General features: G+C 42.8%; 1 protein-coding gene across 4 annotated transcripts in view; it reads left to right on the top strand.

The window, feature by feature from the left end:
* Window positions 1-16,595, top strand: part of Iswi (nucleosome-remodeling ATPase imitation SWI) — a 41,198-nt gene extending 24,603 nt beyond the window's left edge. For 2 of the 4 annotated variants that reach the window (XM_076174516.1, XM_076174514.1), the window contains exons 14-21: window positions 2,156-2,265; window positions 3,682-3,805; window positions 5,670-5,684; window positions 6,878-6,991; window positions 7,484-7,699; window positions 8,372-8,533; window positions 14,322-14,482; window positions 15,500-16,595. In XM_076174516.1, coding sequence (XP_076030631.1) covers window positions 2,156-2,265; window positions 3,682-3,805; window positions 5,670-5,684; window positions 6,878-6,991; window positions 7,484-7,699; window positions 8,372-8,533; window positions 14,322-14,482; window positions 15,500-15,737 — 1,140 coding nt within the window. In that variant the 3' untranslated portion in view covers window positions 15,738-16,595. The remainder of the gene's footprint in view (window positions 1-2,155; window positions 2,266-3,681; window positions 3,806-5,669; window positions 5,685-6,877; window positions 6,992-7,483; window positions 7,700-8,371; window positions 8,534-14,321; window positions 14,483-15,499) is intronic. The other 2 variants (XM_076174517.1, XM_076174515.1) reach the window with 1 other exon arrangement.
* The last annotated feature ends 4,473 nt before the right edge of the window (window positions 16,596-21,068 follow it).

The following is a 21,068-nucleotide window of genomic DNA, read 5'->3' as shown; positions in this document are numbered from 1 at the left end:
AACCCTCTGTACTCGGCTATCCGTAAATTACCTGTACGGCGCCCTAGACCACTACACCACAGAGACTATAAAATCCTTGAAACCTGGAATCGAACTGATTCCCGAGGGAAGGAAGATCACTTATTACGGCGATCCGAATTCCTGTATTACTCAAGGACCAGCCCACCAGTGGTGTGGGGTAAGGACCAAGGCGAACCCCTTTCACGCTTATCGCCATTGTAACTATCATAAAAATTATCGGTTTGATGTCGCTGCCATTAGCGTATTTCTCTCATAGTTACAATGGCGATAAGAGTGAAAGGGGTTCGCCTCGGTCCTTACCCCACACCACTGGTGGGCTGGTCCTTGAGTAATACAGGAATTCGGATCGCCGTAATAAGTGATCTCCCTTCCCTCGGGAATCAGTTTGATTCCAGGTTTCAAGGATTTTATAGTCTCTGTGGTGTAGTGGTCTAGGGCGCCGTACAGGTAATTTACGGATAGCCGAGTACAGCGGGTTCAAGCCCCGCATGCAACTGTCATAAAAATTATCGGTTTGATGTTGCTGACATTAGCATATTTCTCTCATAGTTACAATGGCGATAAGCGTGAAAGGGGTTCGCCTTGGTCCTTACCCCACACCACTGGTGGGCTGGTCCTTGAGTAATACAGGAATTCGGATTGGCATAATAAATGATCTTCCTTCCCTCGGGAATCAGTTCGATTCCAGGTTTCAAGGATTTTATAGTCTCTGGTGTAGTGGTCTAGGGCGCCGTACAGGTAATTTACGGATAGCCGAGTACAGCGGGTTCGAGCCCCGCATGCAACTGTCATAAAAATTATCGGTTTGATGTCGCTGCCATTAGCGTATTTCTCTCATAGTTACAATGGCGATAAGCGTGAAAGGGGTTCGCCTTGGTCCTTACCCCACACCACTGGTGGGCTGGTCCTTGAGTAATACAGGAATTCGGATCACCGTAATAAGTGATCTTCCTTCCCTCGGGAATCAGTTCGATTCCAGGTTTCAAGGATTTTATAGTGTGGTGTAGTGGTCTAGGGCGCCGTACAGGTAATTTACGGATAGCCGAGTACAGCGGGTTCGAGCCCCGCATGCAACTGTCATAAAAATCGCTATATATATATATGTATGTATGTATATATATATAATATGTATAAATATACAGTCAGCACCAAAGGTATTGGTACAGTGCCTTTTTCTCCTGCAGCACAAAAAAAAAAAAAAAAAAAAAAAAAAAAAATTAACAAAATATATTTGGGGATGCTTACCAGCCCCTATTACTTTGTGGGTAGTGATCTCCTTTTCAGACAACTCATCAGGCATCAAAGAATGGATTCAGGATGTGTTTGGACCATCTGGGGTTCCAAATTGTCCTAGATATCCAGAGTCTCCTTTTCGATCTTTGGCACAGTTGCGGTGCTATGCCCTCATAGCCATCACTTAATGATACCCCAGATATTTTCAATGGGGCTTAAATCTGGACTATTATCAGATCAGTCCTTTATGTAGTCCATTCCTACAAATTCAAACCAATCCTTGATCATTTTTGCATTGTGTGCAGAGGCACTGCCCTGCACTCCTGCATGCATCAAAACAATCCTCCAGATGGTTGCACAACATTTCAAAAGTAACATTCTTCGTTCATTGTAATGTTTTTAGGCAACACCACTAACTTACCCTGGCTGTTGTACGTGAAGGCACCCCATACCATGATACTATTAGGGTACTTGACTGTCACTTGTGTTTAGTTAGGGTGATATGAGTCCGTACATTGTCGTAAACTCACCTAGCCACCTATGCAGGTAGCTGAGATCTTCCTTTTAGCAGGACTCAAGCTCCACACACTCTACCTCATGCTCTCACGCCAATACCATTGTTGTTTTCTTTAGGTGGTTACAGGGGGTCTTTGATAATTACCAAAGACCCCCTGTAACCATAGGTATTGGTGCAGGATTTTGGCATCAATACCTTTGGTGCTGACTGTATATGTGTGTGTGTGATTTGTTTTTGTTAATGACTTCACTGATAAGTCAGTTTAATAAGATTGATTTAATTGAGATTTTTCAAGTGGAGTGAAGTGATATACTTGGGTTCACCTGAAAGTGAAAGTGATGTATTTTAATTGTGTATTATATGATCTCATTTTTACCATTGCAGACAGAGGAATTGAACAAGAAGTTAGAATCTTTGGGAGAATCCTCATTGAGAAACTTCACCATGGATATACCTCAGGAGTCTGTTTATCAGTTTGAAGGAGAGGATTACAGGTGAAATGATTGGTTTGAGGTCATTTTGCATGTTTTGAAATTTTGGATTTGCCATAACCATATGCACGTGTTATTTCTATGTTTTGCATATCAAATATAATTTATTATCTTTCTTAAAATCAGAGTGCAGGGTGGTAAGTTGGGAAGAGAGGAGAAAGTGAGTGAAGCAGGTGGATGGATGTTACTGAAAGTGAAGGTGGTGAGTGGAAGATTGGTAGAAAAATTCCGAGTTGCTGGATGTAGAGGAGGATATGGAGGTTTTAGTTATGGCAGTGTGAGATGCTAGAAAAATGATAAGACCATAGTAAAATAGGAGATTTAAAGTTCATTGAAAGAGATGAAATCTGGTAAGGCATCTGCAATAGATGTTTGTCATGTGGTATGTCGAACAGAAGGTGGCATAGTTAGTGTATTGGGTGGTGACATATTCAGTGTCTAAGGGAAGAAAGTATACTGCTGAATTGGAGGAGTGGATGTATAGTTCCAGTACATACATGCATACATATACCAAGGCTTTTTCCCCCTTACAAGGGAGGTAGCCAAAAAGGAAAAGGCATAAAATCATTCCCACCCATTCCATCCCTGAATACACTCCACACCCCTCCACCCTCCCTCTTATCTTAGCACCTCCTGGATGACGGGTCATCTCTGCACCCTGTCCACTGGCCTGGTCAGAAGCAGTGTCGCAGGGAAAAGTGGGACCAATGTGAATGTAGAAGTTTTAGAGGGATCAGTGTGTTAAGTGTAGTTGGTAAAGTGTGTGGGATTAGGGGATGAAAAGGGTGCATAGGTATTTGCATTAAAGTTGTTAGTGAGAGACATTCTTGTCAGTGTAAAGATGTCTTAGGGGCTTTCATGGATTTGGAGAAGGTGAATGACATGGTTGACAGAGAGGCATTGTGGATGTATGGGATGTGAGGAAGTCTGTTGAGGGTGGTCAAGTTTTTACGTAAGTAGGAGAGCTTGTGTGAGGGTTGAAAATGGAAAGTGAATGATTTGATGTAAAGAAATGATGTGGCTGGGAGGGATGTACTTGTTTTCTCAGGAAAAAAATTAGTTGACATGATGGGGAATCACATAATGAAGAAGTTGGGGTTAAGCCAGCTGATGCTGCCAGGCCATGCTGTGGAGATATTATCTTGATGATAGCCTTTGATCAGGGCATTGTGATGAGAGACAAGTATCCTTTATTCACAAGGTACTAAGTTGCGAGGGGAAATGAATGGGTTTTAAGTGGATGTGATGGAGGTATGTTTGGCCACTCATCATATAAGATGGAAAAGGCTCTTTGGTATGTATGTAGAGTTATGTTGACACATCTTTAGGATGAGTGCAAGGATTTTATTGGTTGTCGTGACTTGAATTATGTTTTGGTGTTCATGAACATCGTGCTTACTGCCTAATTACAACCTGCAGGGAGAAACAGAAGGCCATTGTGGGTGCTTGGATTGAACCACCAAAGCGCGAGAGGAAAGCCAACTATGCTGTGGACGCCTACTTCAGGGAGGCTTTGAGAGTTTCAGAACCCAAGGCTCCAAAGGTAATAAGAGATGAGTTTTATAACATAATGCTTGGTTAGAACAAATAGATAGGGTGGGTAGAGAACAGGCACTTCAGTTTCAACCCCTTCACTACCATTGTGTACTCTGTAGGTCTTTGCCCTTGGGGAAGTTCCTGGTACTTCAATTCTGCTGAAGGGTAGAATTTGCCCTGAGCAGCTTCACCCTTGTTCAGGCCATGGATTTCCCTTGAGCAGGGCAGAACCACCTGGTAAATTTATCACAACAAACTTAACCAGATAGACTTACATTTGTGTTGGGAGAAAATGAATAATGATAATTGCTCTTTTGAGTTTGAATGACTGGAAACCTGCAGCCCCACTGGGTGGCAGAAGCCCTTGGGTCCTTTCATAGATATCTGAGAAGAAATAATTGGATCGTTGGCTGTAATGTTTTAGTGTGGGATTGTGTCTGTTATTGACAAATAGTAGTAGAAGGGGGGTCAATCACTGACTGTTGGCAGTCATTGTGTGGACAGGTGGAGGATATACAGTCAAAGTTGATGGAGATCTTGGGGCTAATTTGAAGTCCAAGAGTCGGTGAAGATGTTGATAGGTTTTGGAGATGGGCAACAGGAAGATGCTTCTCTCTTTAACGTCTATCTTGTAGGTATTTATTGTTGGTCATGGGGGGAATGAACAAGTCAAAAGTTATAGATATAGTAATAATTCCATTATCAACAAATGCCACATGCAAAATCATGGTTTATCTGTAAGGATCTGCATGACTCAAAATTGTATTCAAAAGATTAGCCACAAAAGGGAGAGGAGTAGAATGGAGGTGCTCTGAAAGCAGTATGGGGAGGTGTCGGGAAAATCAGTGACAGGAAGGTAAGAAGCAGTATTTGCACTGATTTGTTATATGATAGGGCGAGGCTTGGGTGATGAATGCAAGAAAGTGTTTTGTAGAGTTCATGGAAATAGAACTATGCATAGTTATGAAATACTACAAAATAAGGAATGATAGGATTTGTGAATGGAATGGGGTACAGATACGTTACAAAATACTACAAAATAAGGAATGATAGGATTTGTGAATGGGATGGGGGTACAGATAGGGTTGGGAGAAAGAATAACATAAACCTAAGGTAATTTGGTCATGTTATGGAAAAGGATGAGATTAGATATCCTTGAACGATTCATGAGTTGGTGGTGCTGGGAATAAGTGTAAAGAATAAACCAAAGAAAAAGTGTGTGAATGGGGTGAGTGAAGCTGTAGGAGTTTGTGTTCATGATGTCAGGCAAGCTTAAATGTGCACAGTTGACAGAGTAGATGAAGAATGGACAGTCTAAGATGATGACCTACTCCATAAGAGGCTTGCACCAGGAATGAACTGGCAGTCTTGTTGGAGAATAAACGTGGTGCATTTTTCATACGGTGTAAGCAGGAAAGAGGGAAAATGACACGTAATGGGAGCTACAGGGGTGAGAATGTTCCTCTCTCATGCCTGGCCACCTCACTTTGCTGGTAATAGTATATAAGTTGCAGAAAGAAAAATCTTAACAGTGCACCATGGTAATGGAAGGGGTGAGGAGCATTTTTTAAGTTGCTGGGTTTTTAGTTATATTTGATTAATAGGATACCTTGAGCTAATTGTACATTGGGGACGTGAGGTTATGAAAGATCGGTGCCTTTGCCAAGGTTTGGGGTGAGGTGGTACAGGTGTGCAAGTTAGGTGTCCACTAGCTGAGATAATATTTATTTTAGCATGTAGATAATTTTCCTACAATCATAATATTGTGTCAAAATTTTTGTAATATAAACATGTATCTACATATATTGCTATATAAAACAATTTTCTCTGAAATGCAAGAAGACTATTGAAGTTCTTCATTTCTTCTTCAGCCAAATTGGAGGGGTGTAAGTAGGAGGTCCTTGGTATTACTTGCTTCTTGTTCATTGCTTTCTAACTGCATGGAGTCACAAGATCACCTCCCCCAGCCCCCCCCTCCCCCCGTTGCATACAATCCCATGCTCTGAACAGGAAGTTTTGAGAAAGGACATTAACTTGGTCCTCCTTGACCTAACCCAGCCCTGTCTTTGGAACCTAGATTTTAACCTGCAAACAGTTGCCCAAATCCAAGCTGAACCTGATCAGTGAACCTGATAAAATCCTTCACACATGGAACCTAACTGGAACAACAGGAACATCAAACACTGGAACCTAATCTTGCAGCTTACTGTCTTCTTTCTCCCAAATTCTGCTATCCTTACCTAACCTGTCTTCCTCTCAAGAAAGCCTGTCCAGTGCATGAGTATTTCTGCCCCCTCCTCCCCACCCCTCCCATCCCCTCCCATCCCCTCTCCCTCTTCCTCCTCAGTAGAAGAAACAAGAAGTAAACATCTTTGGTTAACATGCATACAAGGGCAAAAAAATTATATATATTGGGTGGTAAAAAAAAAAAAAAAAGAGAGAGAAATTTTAGTGGGTAAAGTGCTTTGTGTAGCATTGAATGACTTGATCCATACAGGGGATGCTGGTTGTGGCTAAGTTTGTTTTTAGTTGTTATACTGTGAGAATGGGTATTTACTAACAAGTACTAAGTTTGTTTTTTCTGTCTTACGTAATTTTTACAGTTGATTTTGAGTGGAAAGTGTGCCGCATTTTATGATTATCATCCAAAACTAATAACAAGTCTGAATTAGAATGTTTATAGGTAAATAACTAATGAAACTGCACCTGATAACTAGGGTTAGCTTGATGTGGACTATTCATTTATGTTGTATGTCTTAATTGTCATGTTTACAGTCGTAGACTTGTAATGAATTCAGCTGAATCTCAGTTTGAATTAGGTTGCAATCAATGGTAGATGCAGCTGGAAAAAAAATTATCAATGCAGATTCCCCTTAAGGGCAAACCCACTCCAATGTTGGACAGCCCATTTATTTATTCATTTTTTCCCATGACTATGTGATGTGAAAAATAATTTGAAATGAAAATTTCTCTGTCTTTGCCAGCAAATGCAACTACACCCATAGAAGTGATTGTTTTTCTCCTGAAAGCTTTGATAGTGATGAATTGTAAACATTGATGTCATTTGGCTTTGTTACAGGCTCCTCGACCACCAAAGCAACCTGTGGTCCAGGACTTCCAGTTCTTCCCACCTCGTCTCTTTGAGCTGTTGGACAAGGAAATCTATTTCTACCGAAAAACAGTTGGTTACAAGGTAGATATGATGCAGACATGCAATTGATAATTCATTTTAGTTTGTGTAGTTTGGAGGTTCATAGATGAGTATAAGATGGGTGTAGGGTTAGTGTATGGTTTGACTTGGTCATGTCCTTGTAAGGGGAAAGAGGCCATTTGGGGTGTATGTATATATGTGATGATCATATATTATACATACATATTGAAAGCCCTTTTTGAGTCGAAACGTGCACCCATCTCATACCTATCCCATGCCCATCTAATATCTCGTAGATTTTTCTCGGAAGAAACTTCGGTCTGATGTCTGTCTGATATTGTTGTGGGTCTTCTGTCTTACCAGCTTACAGTAGTAGGACTCAGAGGGGACCCATCACTAACTGTCAGCTCTCATGTGTAATAAAAAAGATAAAGGAAATATAGTTGAAGTTGATAAAGTTGATCCAGAGATTAAGTGTTATTCTCATGTTCTTTGATAATTTGTAACTAAAATGGTTTCTCTTTGCACTTCCAGGTACCTAAGAATCCAGAATTTGGAGCAGACTCTGCTCGTATACAGAAGGATGAGCAGAAGAAAATTGATGAAGCAGAGTCTGTGACGGATGAGGAAATGGAAGAGCGGGACCGATTGTTGACTCAGGGATTCCAGAACTGGAGCAAACGGGATTTTAATCAGTTTATCAAAGCCAATGAGAAATATGGCCGTGATGACATTGAGAATATTGCAAAGGTAAACCTGTTAATCTTGACATTATGTGATTATCAAAGGTCCATTTCTCGTTATTTTAATTTGTAGGAGTTTATCTTTAGGTCGAGACCTCTTTAGTTTATATATATATATACATACACACACACACACACACACATATACATACATATATACATACAGAGTGATAGATACATGGAATAGATTAGACAACGAAACAGTGTGTGCAAACACTATACAATATTTTAAGAAAACACTTGATGGTGAGAGATACAAAGACGGGTCACCACGAGCATAACTCCCTTCCCGTATAATGCATACATATACCAAGGGCTTTATATGTATGTATGATACAGGAAGGGAGCTATGCTCGTGGTGATCTGTATAATACAACTAGGTAAATACATATCCCAAGGACTTTTTCCCTCTTACAAGGGAGGTAGCCAAAGTCATTTTTACCCATTTCATCCCCCCATGAGGAGACGGGGACAAGATATGTATATGCTGTATTAAATTTGAGGACTATTAGATAAACTGTTGTAACTGAAAATATGTTTTGTCATGGACCCTTTGACCTTTCATTATATTTGATCATTTATAGTCATGAAAAGAATGAAATAAAAATAGGACAATGGAGGTATGTCCTTATGAAGGATACTTTTTTACTAATAATATGATGACCAATTTTGTTCTCAGGATGTAGAAGGCAAAACTCCAGAGGAAGTTATGGAGTACTCTGCAGTATTCTGGGAACGGTGCTCAGAGCTCCAAGACTGTGATAGGATCCTTGCTCAAATTGAACGAGGAGAAGCCAAGATCCAGCGGAGGGCTTCCATTAAGAAAGCTCTTGATGCCAAGGTGGGGAATTATCTAGAAATGAAGAAATAGATAGGGTTGATCAAAGTATGCCGAGATGGTTTGGGCATAAGAAAAGAATGAATGAAGAAAGGCTATTGAAAAGAGTTGTTGTTGTTGTTGTCGTTCCCTAGACTGTCTGTCCGAGCAGTCCCGTCTCCCCAAGGAATGCCACAGCTGAAACAGGGTTATCCCACAAATCCTTTATAGAGTGTATGTTGTGTTGTTTGTGTCTTCCATTATGTGTTGTATGGTATGGGGTGAAGTGTAGAAGGTAGAAGTGAATGGAGGGAACTCAAGGGGAAAGACCAAGAATGTGATGGATGGGCAGGGTGAAGAGGGTATTGGATGCAAGAAGAAAGAATATCTCTTGAACAGGAAAAAGAGAGTGCAAAAGATGGTAAATAGAATTGTTGAAAACTGACGAGGGAAGGACTGGGCCCATAAGGATGTTCTCCATGTCTGTTAAATATACCTATATTTTTTCAGTTTCTCTCTCTCTCTCTCTCTCTCTCTCTCTCTCTCTCTCTCTCTCTCTCTCTCTCTCTCTCTCTCTCTCCTTGTCTCTCTCTCCTTGTCTCTCTCTCCTTGTCTCTCTCTCCTTGTCTCTCTCTCCTTCTCTCTCTCTCTCTCCTTGTCTCTCTCTCTCTCTCTCTCTCTCTCTCTCTCTCTCTCTCTCCTTGTCTCTCTCTCTCCTTGTCTCTCTCTCTCTCTCTCCTTGTCTCTCTCTCCCTCTCCTTGTCTCTCTCTCCCTCTCCTTGTCTTGCTCTCTCCTTCTGTCTCTCTCTCCTCTCTTTTCTCTCCTCTCTTTTCTCTCCTCTCTTTTCTCTCCTCTCTTTTCTCTCCTCTCCTTTCTCTCCTTTCTTTTTCTCTTCTCTCTTTTCTCTCCTCTTTTCTCTCCTCTCTCTCTCTCTCTCTCTCTCTCTCTCTCTCTCTCTCTCTCTCTCTCTCTCCTCTTTTCTCTCTCCTCTCTTTTCTCTCCTCTCTTTTCTCTCCTCTCTTCTCTCTCCTCTCTCTCTCCTCTCTCTCTCCTCTCTCTCTCCTCTCTCTCTCCTCTCTCTCTCTCCTCTCTCTCTCTCTCTCTCTCTCTCTCTCTCTCTCTCTCTCTCTCTCTCTCTCCCTGTGTGTGTTTGTTTGTGTGTGTTTTAAATCTCGCTTCCACTTATACATTTAAACTCATTTGATGCCCCTCCCAGTGCAAATTTCCCCAAACTGCTTTATTACCTGGTAATCTCTCTTCAGCTACTCAAAATACCTTACAGAGCAGATGAGGAGAACATCCATTTCAGCTGTTTCAAACTATCATCCATTCACAATATCTCTCCATTGACTTTGTCTTTTGAACATATCTTCCTTGTTTAACAGACATTGCTTCTGCATCCAAGGCATTCCTCCTTTAATGAGTGGGGTATGAATGATGCCACGTGGTGAATAGTTTTGCATGCCTCACTCAGTTGGTACATACATACATATACCAAGGCTTTTTCCCCCTTCCAAGGGAGGTAGCCAAAAAGGGAAAGGCATAAAAACACTCCCACCCATTTCATCTCTAAATACACTCCACACCCCTCCCACCCTTCCTCTCATCTGAGCACCTCCTGGATGACGGGTCATCCCTGCACCCTGCCCACCGCCCTGGGTCAGAAGCAGTGTCGCAGGACACAGTACATCCACAGCAAGGCCGCTTCATTTAATCGGCGACCCCCCCTCTCCGTCCCCCTTTGCATATAAGGAGAGGACGGGGAGAAATCCCTTCGGGCTGCGTCAAAATTTACTCACACATACTACCCCACCCCCCACCCCCCCGCCCATTTCTCCTCATGCAGTCACAACATCATCCATATACAACCATTCTCCACTCACCTCTGTCTTCCGTCCTCTCCCTTCCTTCCTCAACAGACATTCCCCTCTTACCCAAAGCCCCCTTCACCCCATCCATCCACCTCATCCTAGGACGTCCCCTCATGTTCACTCCCTCCACATCTGCCTTCCATACCTCTTTTACTAGTCTTTCTTCACTCATTCTTTCCATGTGTCCAAACCATCCTAATATTCTTTCATCAACCCTATCTCCCAAATCCCTTTTCACCCCTGTTCTCCTCCTCACCTCCTCATTTCTCACTCTATCTAGCCTAGTAACCCCCACCATACTTCTCAGACACCTCATCTCAAACACATTCAAACTCCTTCTCTCTTCTTCTCTTATGTTCCACGTTTCTGCCCCATACAGTGCTGTTGGCACAATCACTCCTTCATACAGTCTCCTCTTCGCATCCATTCCCAAATGTCTATTCCTCATTACACTCTTTAACCACTTCAATACGGGACTTAAATCTCGCGGGCAGCAGCCAATGCCAGCCGTACGACGTAACGAAATAATATTCGCGTCATAAAATATAGTCGCCGCTTATATCGATCGTTCTCTCTTTCACCCGCGAATTTTGAAAACCACAGAGAATGGGATTTAGGGCGCATTTGGGAGAATGTAAAAACACAGGGGCGACTACAATAAATATAATCAAGACGCCGATATGGCAGCGTCGCGAATCCACTTGCTCCTCATGACGCCTACGTGTGCGGCACCGTATGGAAGGGGTTAAACCACCAAGGCATTTACTCGCTTCTCTCAATCTACATTCTACCTCCACCTTCACTCCACCTTTTCCTGCTACACTTGCACCCAAGTATCTAAAACTATCCACTTCCTCCAGTCGCTCTCCCTTAATGTTCACTTCCAGTCTACTGCCACTTTCACCCCTTGTACATCTCATCACCTTACTTTTACCCACATTTATCTTTAGCTTTCTTCTATCACATACTCTCCCAAACTCTGCCACCAGCTTCCTCAATCCCTCCTCTGACCCTGCCACAAGCGCAGTGTCGTCCGCAAACAACAGCTGGCTCACCTCCCACTTTTCTCCATTTTCTTTAACCATCTCCAATCCCTGACTCACTACCCTAGCATTCACCTCTCGCACCACCCCATCCATGTATAAGTTGAACAGCCAGGGCGACATAACGCATCCTTGACGAAGTCCCACCTTTACTTCAAACCACTCACTCTCTCCATTTCCAATCCTAACACATGCTCTACTACTCACATAAAAACTCTTGACAGCTCCCAAAAGCTTTCCTCCTATCCCATAAATCTGCATAACCTCCCACAGTGCCTTTCTGTCTACCCTATCATAAGCCTTTTCCAGATCCATAAAAGCCCAAAAAACATCCTTCCCCTTTCCTATAGCTTTCTCACATATCTGTCTTACCACAAAGATCTGATCTACACAACTTCTACCCCTCCTAAATCCACACTGTTCCTCACCAATTACTCCTTCTGTTCCTCTCCTAATCCTCTCAATTAAGATTCTCCCATAAGCCTTCCCTACTACACTCAACAGGCTAATCCCTCTGAAATTACTACATTCACACTTGTCCCCTTTTCCCTTGTAAAGAGGAACTATACAGGCACTACTCCAGTCCTCCGGTACTCTACCCTCTCTCCAGCAAACATTAAATAATCTCACCAACCAGTCCACCATCACTGAACCTCCCTTTTTCAGACATTCTGCATGACATCCATCCAGACCAGGTGCCTTACCTGCTTTCATCATCTTTACAACTGCCTTCACCTCATCCTTCCTTATTTCTCCTCCATTCTCCTCACTCATCACTCTCATTTTCTTCGTATTTCCCACTGCAGCTATCTTTCCTTCTCTATCCTCCTTCACATTCAGCAACTCCCTAAAATATTCTGCCCATCTTCCCCTCACTGCCATCTCTTCCATTATCAACTCTCCATCTGTACCTTTTACCTTTTCTTCCCTACTTGATTCGCCTCCTCTTCCTCTCTTAATTTCTTTCCAAAACATCTTTTTATTACTTTCAAAATTTTCTGTCATACTCCTACCCCATTTCACATCTGCTCTCCTCTTTGCCTCCTTTACCTTTTGCTTTACTTCTCTTTTCTTTTCTTTGTACGTCTCATATGACTCCCCTGTCCTCTTTTGTAACCAATCTGTGAATGCTCGCTTCTTTTCTTCTACAACCTTCTTTGTTTCCTCATCCCACCATTCACTACCCTTTCTTCTATTTCCCCCTGTCCTTCTTGTTCCACACACCATCCTTGCACACTTTAAGACTCCCTCCTTGAACCATCCCCATTCCTCCTCCACACCCATCTCTGCTCTATCCTTTACTCCCTCCCACTCCTCCTTCAGCTTCTTTTCGTACTCCTTCTCCTTTTCCTTTTCATTCAAGGAGTTCACTCTAAGAACCTCCCTACCTTTTGTCCCTTTCCTCCTCCATCTATCCTCCACTCTCAACTTACCTTCCACCAAAAAATGATCTGATATTCCCCCACCCTCTCCCCTTAGCACATGTACATCCTTAACTCTTCCTATCATAATCCTATTTACCACTACATAATCCATTAGCGCTCTATCTACCACCCTTCCCTCCACCACCCTCTCCCATGTGTACTTATGCTTGACTTTCTTCCGAAACACTGTATTTGCTATCATCAACTCTCTTTCTAGACACATTTCCACCATCAACTCTCCACTACGATTCTTTCCTGGAACTCCACACTTCCCAACCACTCCATCGATTGGACCATTTCCCACTCTAGCATTAAGGTCTCCCAGTACTATTACATTGACATTTCTTCCTAAACCCTCTATGCACTCATTTACATCTATCCAAAAGGCCTCCCTTTCTTCCATGCTCTTCTCACTGCCCGGCCCATATGCACTTACAAAGACCCACATCTCCTTACCCAGTTTCACCTTCATCCACATTATCCTTGAGGAAACCTCCTTCCACTCCACTATCCCTTTACCTATCTCCTCACTTACTAGAATAGCCACCCCTTCCCTCCCTCGCCCTCTCTTCACTCCTGATAACCTCCCACTTACACTCCCAAACATACACTCACCCTTCCCTTTCAACTTAGTTTCACTCAAAGCCAACACATCCAACTTTCTTCTCACAAACATACTACCTATCTCTTCCCTTTTACTCTCATCTGTACCACATCCACGCACATTAAAAGACCCAAACCTTAGGGTGCTGGCCCGAGGCCCGCCAGCACCCCTTATGCCTTTTCTTTTTGCTTTAGGAAGTTGCCCCTTGGGGCTACAGGGAGAAGGATGCCTAGTCCCTCTCCCCGTCCCTTTCTTCTCGCCTCTTACGATCCAAGTGGGAAAACTTGGTGGCAGTATTCTTTTCCCCCACCACAGGGAATTCCCCCAATCAGAAAGAGAATACTCAGAGAAATGGTACAGGACAGCAACAAGGGGTTGGGGGACAGCATAACGGAGGGACAGTCGTAGTTGATATTGATATTGATTGTTATGATGGATTGCATTACATATTGTGCGTAATTTGTCGCATTCTCAAATCTCTGGGTATAGTTTGAATATTTTTGTGTGCTGCTTTTTATTTATTATTTGTTGTTATATAGGATATATATGGAATATATAGGAAATGGAATGGGTGGGAGTGGTTTCTATGCCTTTTTCTTTTTGGCTACCCCCTGTGTAAGGGGGAAAAAGCCTTTGGTATATGTATGTATGTTATGGGCCTTTGGAGATGAAAAGCAGGGTGAAGATCCTCTTGACTTCATCTCATAGGACCATAGCAAGTGAATATCCATCATTGATCCCATACTGATAATTAGGCAGTCCTGACTTACATGCATGGACTGTCATCCTTTCCTACCTTCTTGCCTCTTGCTTTCCTGCCTCATTCTGCTGACTTGCATCAGCCTTTAATCCTTTGGTACAATTTGCAGATGGCCCGGTATCGCGCTCCATTCCATCAGTTGCGTATCTCCTATGGCACCAACAAGGGCAAGAACTACACGGAAGAGGAAGACCGCTTCCTTGTGTGTATGTTACACAAACTTGGCTTTGATAAAGAAAATGTATATGAAGAACTCAGGGCTGCTGTCAGGTAAGATGAAAATTCATTGCACATATTTAAGTTGTCATGAGAGTTACATTTAGTCCATTCTGGCTTGCTACCTCCCCTATAAAAGAGGTGAACCTGCTAGACTTGAACACCAAGGAAGCCGTATAATATTTCTACTGACTAGAACCTTAGTGGTTGGGATAGGGTGGGGAGGAACTGGCTGTTGCAGGGAGGAGCTAGAACAAATGTGGAAAAGAAAAGTGAGGAAATGTAAACTATAGGCGGAAAGTGCAGTTTAAGATATGTAGGGTCGAAAGAAGACAGGAAGTGATGTTGTACTAATGTGAAAATGATGACAGATAAATACAAAGAATCTCAGAGCAATGTAAAGAAAATTAAGTTAACTGGAAGCAGGTCACTAAAGTGGAACAGTCAAAGATGGATAGTAGGATTAATGATACGAATAAAGGGTAGTTAACAAAAGAAGTTGAGGTTGTGGAAAGATGGAAGGACTGCTTAGAAGAACTGGTAGATGTGAATGAAGATGATGGAGAAATGTGGGAGTTGGAGTGTCAAATGATCGAGAAAGGATATGGGGTTGAATTTTTTTTTAAGTGGGCATAATTGTATTCTCTCTCACTCTCTCTCTCTCTCTCTCTCTCTCTCTCTCTCTCTCTCTCTCTCTCTCTCTCTCTCTCTCTCTCTCTCTCTCTTCCTCTCTCTCTCTCTCTCTCTCCCTCTTCCTCTCTCCCTCTTCCTCTCTCTCTCCCTCTTCCTCTCTTCCTCTCTCCCTCTCTGCATCTCTTCCTCTCTTCCTCTCTCTTTTCCTCTCTCTCTCTTCCTCTCTCTCTCTCTCTCTCTCTCTCTCTCTCTCTCTCTCTCTCTCTCTCTCTCTCTTTCTCATTGTTACAACTTCTGATAAGAAATGGCTAAACAATGAAACAACCTTAAATGGCTGACTTTATATTGATGTATGTATGTAATAAATTTGAAATGTATCTTTACTTCATTTGTCTTGATTGACACTTGATTTATCTTTGTCTCATGTTTTTACTCCAGATCTGCTCCTCAATTCCGCTTTGACTGGTTCATCAAAAGTCGAACAGCATTGGAGTTGCAGAGACGATGCAACACTCTTATCACCCTTATTGAACGTGAAAACCAAGAGCTGGAAGAGAAGGAGCGGGCTGAACGGAAGAAAGGTAGGCCCAAGGGCTCCACTGTTATCCGCAGTGGGAAGCGCATTTCAGCAGGGACACCAGACGGAAGAGGAAGGAAAAAGAAGAAGGTGGAGTGAGGAAAAACTGAGGAGGAGAATTGAGGGATACAATATATTTTCTTTTGTTATGATCTTAACTTCAGGTTTGGCATTTTCCTTTGAGCAAATGCCTAAATGGATCACTGAAAGAAAGGACTGTTGACAAAGATCCAAAGCTTCCTAGGTTGGGAACAGTTCTTTGCCACAACTTTGGAAAAATGGCAGAACAGAGAAGGCAGTCAGTTTAGTTGTTTCTGAAAACGTCACATTTCCAATGCTATAACTGATATGGTAGGTAAAGTGGAAGGTATTTGTAAGCAGAAGTATGAAATGCGCCCAAATTCAGATTGCCAAAGATTAAAAGCTGGAAATGCTTTTGATGGTAATGTTCTTCACATAGGTTCCTGTTTGAGAGAATGATACTTAATCTAAACGAACATCCAGGTAATTGAGTAACTATCGTGGTAGTCGTCATCCTGTAGCTAAAGATGATAAGCTTTTTTTTTACCTTCATAACAAAGGAACACCCGGCAATTCTTGGGACTTGATGTAAGCTTTACCAGACCTCATTAAAAGTGGTTTCTCTTAAGATTTATTTATAATGTATTTTTTAAAATATTATTTTTAAAGGATTTTGTCCATCGGAAGTTTTGTCATTCATATTATTTGAGCCTTTTATATCAGCCATAGGTGAAAAAGAAAGTAAAACATAAATTTAATTTTGCTATTGGTGCAAAATGTTGAGGACAGGACAACATTCCAGGAAATTTCAAGTGGTTTCAGGTTTCTTAAGGAAGTGGAATAGGTGTCGTCAACTTTTATATGTCTTACGTATTTAAGTAGAATTAGGGATCTCTTTGTAGAAGTTCCTTTTATAATAAAATTGATTAAAAACAACTGTATCTTTTAACCACTTGTGCATGATCCAAGTAACTTTGATTAGTCTCATACTTTTGACACTTCGCATTTGATAAAGTTGCCAGACACATACTACCAAAAAGATCATACAGAAAGACATCCAGAACTGTAACCAGAAATGGCTAACAGATTTCTTTGCTGGTAGACAGTGCAGAGTAATCCAAAACAATGAAATATATGTCTCTAAAAAAGTGCACAGTTGAGAGACCAAGAGAACATACAAATACCAAAAGTGGGTATGGGATGGGTTGAGGGTGGGTGCATACCTTAGCTGGTTACCTCCCCTATGAAGGGGAAGAGTCTTTTTGGTATATGGCTAGATATACGAAAAGGCTCTCTTCCCCTTGCAGGGGGAGGGTGGTGACCCAGCCAAGGCATACATCCATCCCTCATCCATCTAACACCCATTTTATGTTCCTTTTATCGGAGAGGGGGGGTCGCCGATTTAATGAAGCGGCCTTGCTGTGGATGTGCTGTGTCCTGCGACACTGCTTCTGACCCAGGGCAGTGGACAGGGTGCAGGGATGACCCGTCATCTAGGAGGTGCTAAGATGGGAGGGAGGGTGGAGGGGTGTGGAGTGTTTTCGGGGATGGAATGGGTGGGAATGATTTTATGCCTTGTCCTTTTTGGCTACCTCCCTGGTAAGGGGGAAGAAGCCTTGGTATATGTATGTATGTATCTTATTCTTGTAGATGAAGGGCCATTCCTATTCCCCACCCTCTTCTTGGATCAGGAACAATGCAGCAAGACACAGCACCACAGCAAGGACCAACAACCCTGACCCAAGAATACTTAAGCTGCAGTTATGAGGCGGCTTTACTCTCTTATTGCAGTAGCTGCAACTGATAGTTGTCAAGTGTGATAGGATATTCATCACCAGCAAGTCCAACTGGCAACTAAAGATCTACATACATACATACATACATATACCAAGGCTTTTTCCCCCTTACGAGGGAGGTAGCCAAAAAGGAAAAGGCATAAAATCATTTCCACCCATTCCATCCCTGAATACACTCCACACCCCTCCACCCTCCCTCTTATCTTAGCACCTCCTGGATGACGGGTCATCCACAGCAAGGCCGCTTCATTAAATCGGCGACTAAAGATCTACAATAGCTAAACATGTTGAACGGAGAGGGGGGGTCGCCGATTGAATGAAACGGCCTTGCTGTGGATGTGCTGTGACTTGTGACACTGCCACTGACCCAGGGCAGTGGACAAGGTGCAGGGATGACCCGTCATCCATGAGGTGCTAAGATGAGAGGGAGGGTGGAGGGGAGTGGAGTGTATTTAGGGATGGAGTGGGTGGGAATGATTTTATGCCTTTTTCTTTTTGGTTACCTCCCTTGTAAGGGGGAAAAAGCCTTGGTATATGTATGTGTGTATCTATGGTATGAAGTGAACAAGGTGAATATATCTATGGAAAGTGGAGCCGGAACTGATAACGTTGATAAACCAAAGCTCGTTGGTTTTAGAAAGCAGATACCTTTTGGAGAAGTGTTACATCTGGAAGGCAATCGTCCTCAAATTTGGTAAATACCAGGAGTTTTAGATTTCATTTATTTGTAGGACTGAAAATCAAAGGGGGGTTTATACTTATTTTCCTTTAGTTCCAAGTTTGTCTAGCAGTTCTTGTCCCATTTTGGCACATACTAACTGGATTAATTGATTTAAAACCTGGCACCTGACACATGACATATCTGTAGTCTGCACAAAAGGCATGGGACTACTAGACTGCAAGATGGTTGGGTAGTTGAATCACTGTTACAAGTGGTGGTGGGTAAATCTGTCTTCTGTGACTATCATGTGGCTGGTAGTTGCTGCTACTTGTAGCAGCAAGTAAAGTTGCATTGTGTGACTAACTTTAAACTTTATATTATTCGACCTCATCAAAAGTGACCTTTCCACATCAGATCCAGAGCATAACACCAAAGTGGTCACTTTTGGGAGCTGTCAAGAGTTTTTATGAGAGTAGTAGAGCATGTGTTAGGATTAGAAATGGAGAGAGTGAGTGGTTTGAAGTAAAGGTGGGACTTCGTCAAGGATGCGTTATGTTGCCCTGGCTGTTCAACTTATACATGGATGGGGTGGTGCGAGAGGTGAATGCTAGGGTAGTGAGTCAGGGATTGGAGATGGTTAAAGAAAATGGAGAAAAGTGGGAGGTGAGCCAGCTGTTGTTTGCGGACGACACTGCGCTTGTGGCAGGGTCAGAGGAGGGATTGAGGAAGCTGGTGGCAGAGTTTGGGAGAGTATGTGATAGAAGAAAGCTAAAGATAAATGTGGGTAAAAGTAAGGTGATGAGATGTACAAGGGGTGAAAGTGGCAGTAGACTGGAAGTGAACATTAAGGGAGAGCGACTGGAGGAAGTGGATAGTTTTAGATACTTGGGTGCAAGTGTAGCAGGAAAAGGTGGAGTGAAGGTGGAGGTAGAATGTAGATTGAGAGAAGCGAGTAAATGCCTTGGTGGTTTAAAGAGTGTAATGAGGAATAGACATTTGGGAATGGATGCGAAGAGGAGACTGTATGAAGGAGTGATTGTGCCAACAGCACTGTATGGGGCAGAAACGTGGAACATAAGAGAAGAAGAGAGAAGGAGTTTGAATGTGTTTGAGATGAGGTGTCTGAGAAGTATGGTGGGGGTTACTAGGCTAGATAGAGTGAGAAATGAGGAGGTGAGGAGGAGAACAGGGGTGAAAAAGGATTTGGGAGATAGGGTTGATGAAAGAATATTAGGATGGTTTGGACACATGGAAAGAATGAGTGAAGAAAGACTAGTAAAAGAGGTATGGAAGGCAGATGTGGAGGGAGTGAACATGAGGGGACGTCCTAGGATGAGGTGGATGGATGGGGTGAAGGGGGCTTTGGGGAAGAGGGGAATGTCTGTTGAGGAAGGAAGGGAGAGGACGGAAGACAGAGGTGAGTGGAGAATGGTTGTATATGGATGATGTTGTGACTGCATGAGGAGGAATGGGCGGGGAAGTGGGGGGTGGGGTAGTATGTGTGAGTAAATTTTGACGCAGCCCGAAGGGATTTCTCCCCGTCCTCGCCTTATATGCAAAGGGGGACGGAGAGGGGGGGTCGCCGATTAAATGAAGCGGCCTCGCTGTGGATGTACTGTGTCTTGCGACACTGCTTCTGACCCAGGGCGGTGGGCAGGGTGCAGGGATGACCCGTCATCCAGGAGGTGCTCAGATGAGAGGAAGGGTGGGAGGGGTGTGGAGTGTATTTAGGGATGAAATGGGTAGGAGTGTTTTTATGCCTTTCCCTTTTTGGCTACCTCCCTTGGAAGGGGGAAAAAGCCTTGGTATATGTATGTATGTATGTATTTATATATAGATACATATGTATGTATTTACATACATGGCTTGATGATGCAGTGGTACCATTCACAACTACTAATTCAGTGATCCGAGTTAAAGTCCTGTCCAGGGCTGAAAAAATTTCAGCTTCACAATGAGCCAGCACTCAAACTGTTGGGCAAGGAGTTAGGTGTTGTGTGTGTAAGGTCAGTGTTACCCAAAGATTGGGCCATATATGAGCTTTGAGTTTTCATACTGTAGGGTAATAGCTCTCAATCATGCATTCAACACATGACCCAAGACCATATATGAGCTCTAAACTCTCATCCTGTAAGGTAATAGCTGTTAATTATACATTCAACACATGATCCAAAACCCCTATGTTGTCCCTTGTACTGCACCAGCAGCTTACTACCCAAGCCAGTACAACCTGCCGCTTGTATCATATCATGTGTTACTGCATGGATTTATATCTGCACAATAACACATTCACACCCAAATCATCAAAGGCCTGTCTACATTATCAATCGCCACCTATGGTGGTGAAATGGCAAAGGCCATGGACCAACAATTTGCCCATTTACACTACTGACTCCCCTGTTCTCCACTATCCAGTGTGTCAACCCTGTGGAATAATATGGTATATCATACATAAGTACCAGGGATTTGCAGAACATGTGCTCCAGTTCTATCAATATTACTCATTTCTCACTATAACCCATACACTGGAACAGCAGGTATGGAGATTAAATGTTGAGTTCAGTACAGATGTTTATGTGCATCTGGTAACACTGCATGGACCAACACAGAATAGGCCTGGCCATAGAGGCAATTGCCACACAGGACACTGAACACTGCTTTCTATCCTGTCCTGTTCTAACCTTACCCTGATACTAACACAATACTTCTTCCTTGAGTGACTTGTGGGCCAATCTTGTGGCTGTTGCTGGTTACATGGGAGCCGTGGGACCCCTGGAAAGCAAACTTAGGGCAATGGATTGATTCACTCCCCTTTTCCCCTTCAAAAGGGATGGCCAAGTCAAAGTACACACCCTTGTCATGCACAGTCAAAACTTATATAAATAACCTCCCATCTTAGCACCTCGTGGATGAAGAGTCATCTCAGTCTCCCACTACACCTCTTGGGTCAAG

This window comes from Oratosquilla oratoria, chromosome 36, assembly GCF_046742065.1.
Source record: "Oratosquilla oratoria isolate Oo_2021 chromosome 36, ASM4674206v1, whole genome shotgun sequence".
Lineage (NCBI taxonomy): Eukaryota > Metazoa > Arthropoda > Malacostraca > Stomatopoda > Squillidae > Oratosquilla > Oratosquilla oratoria.
This window is presented reverse-complemented; position numbering and strand designations above follow the sequence as displayed.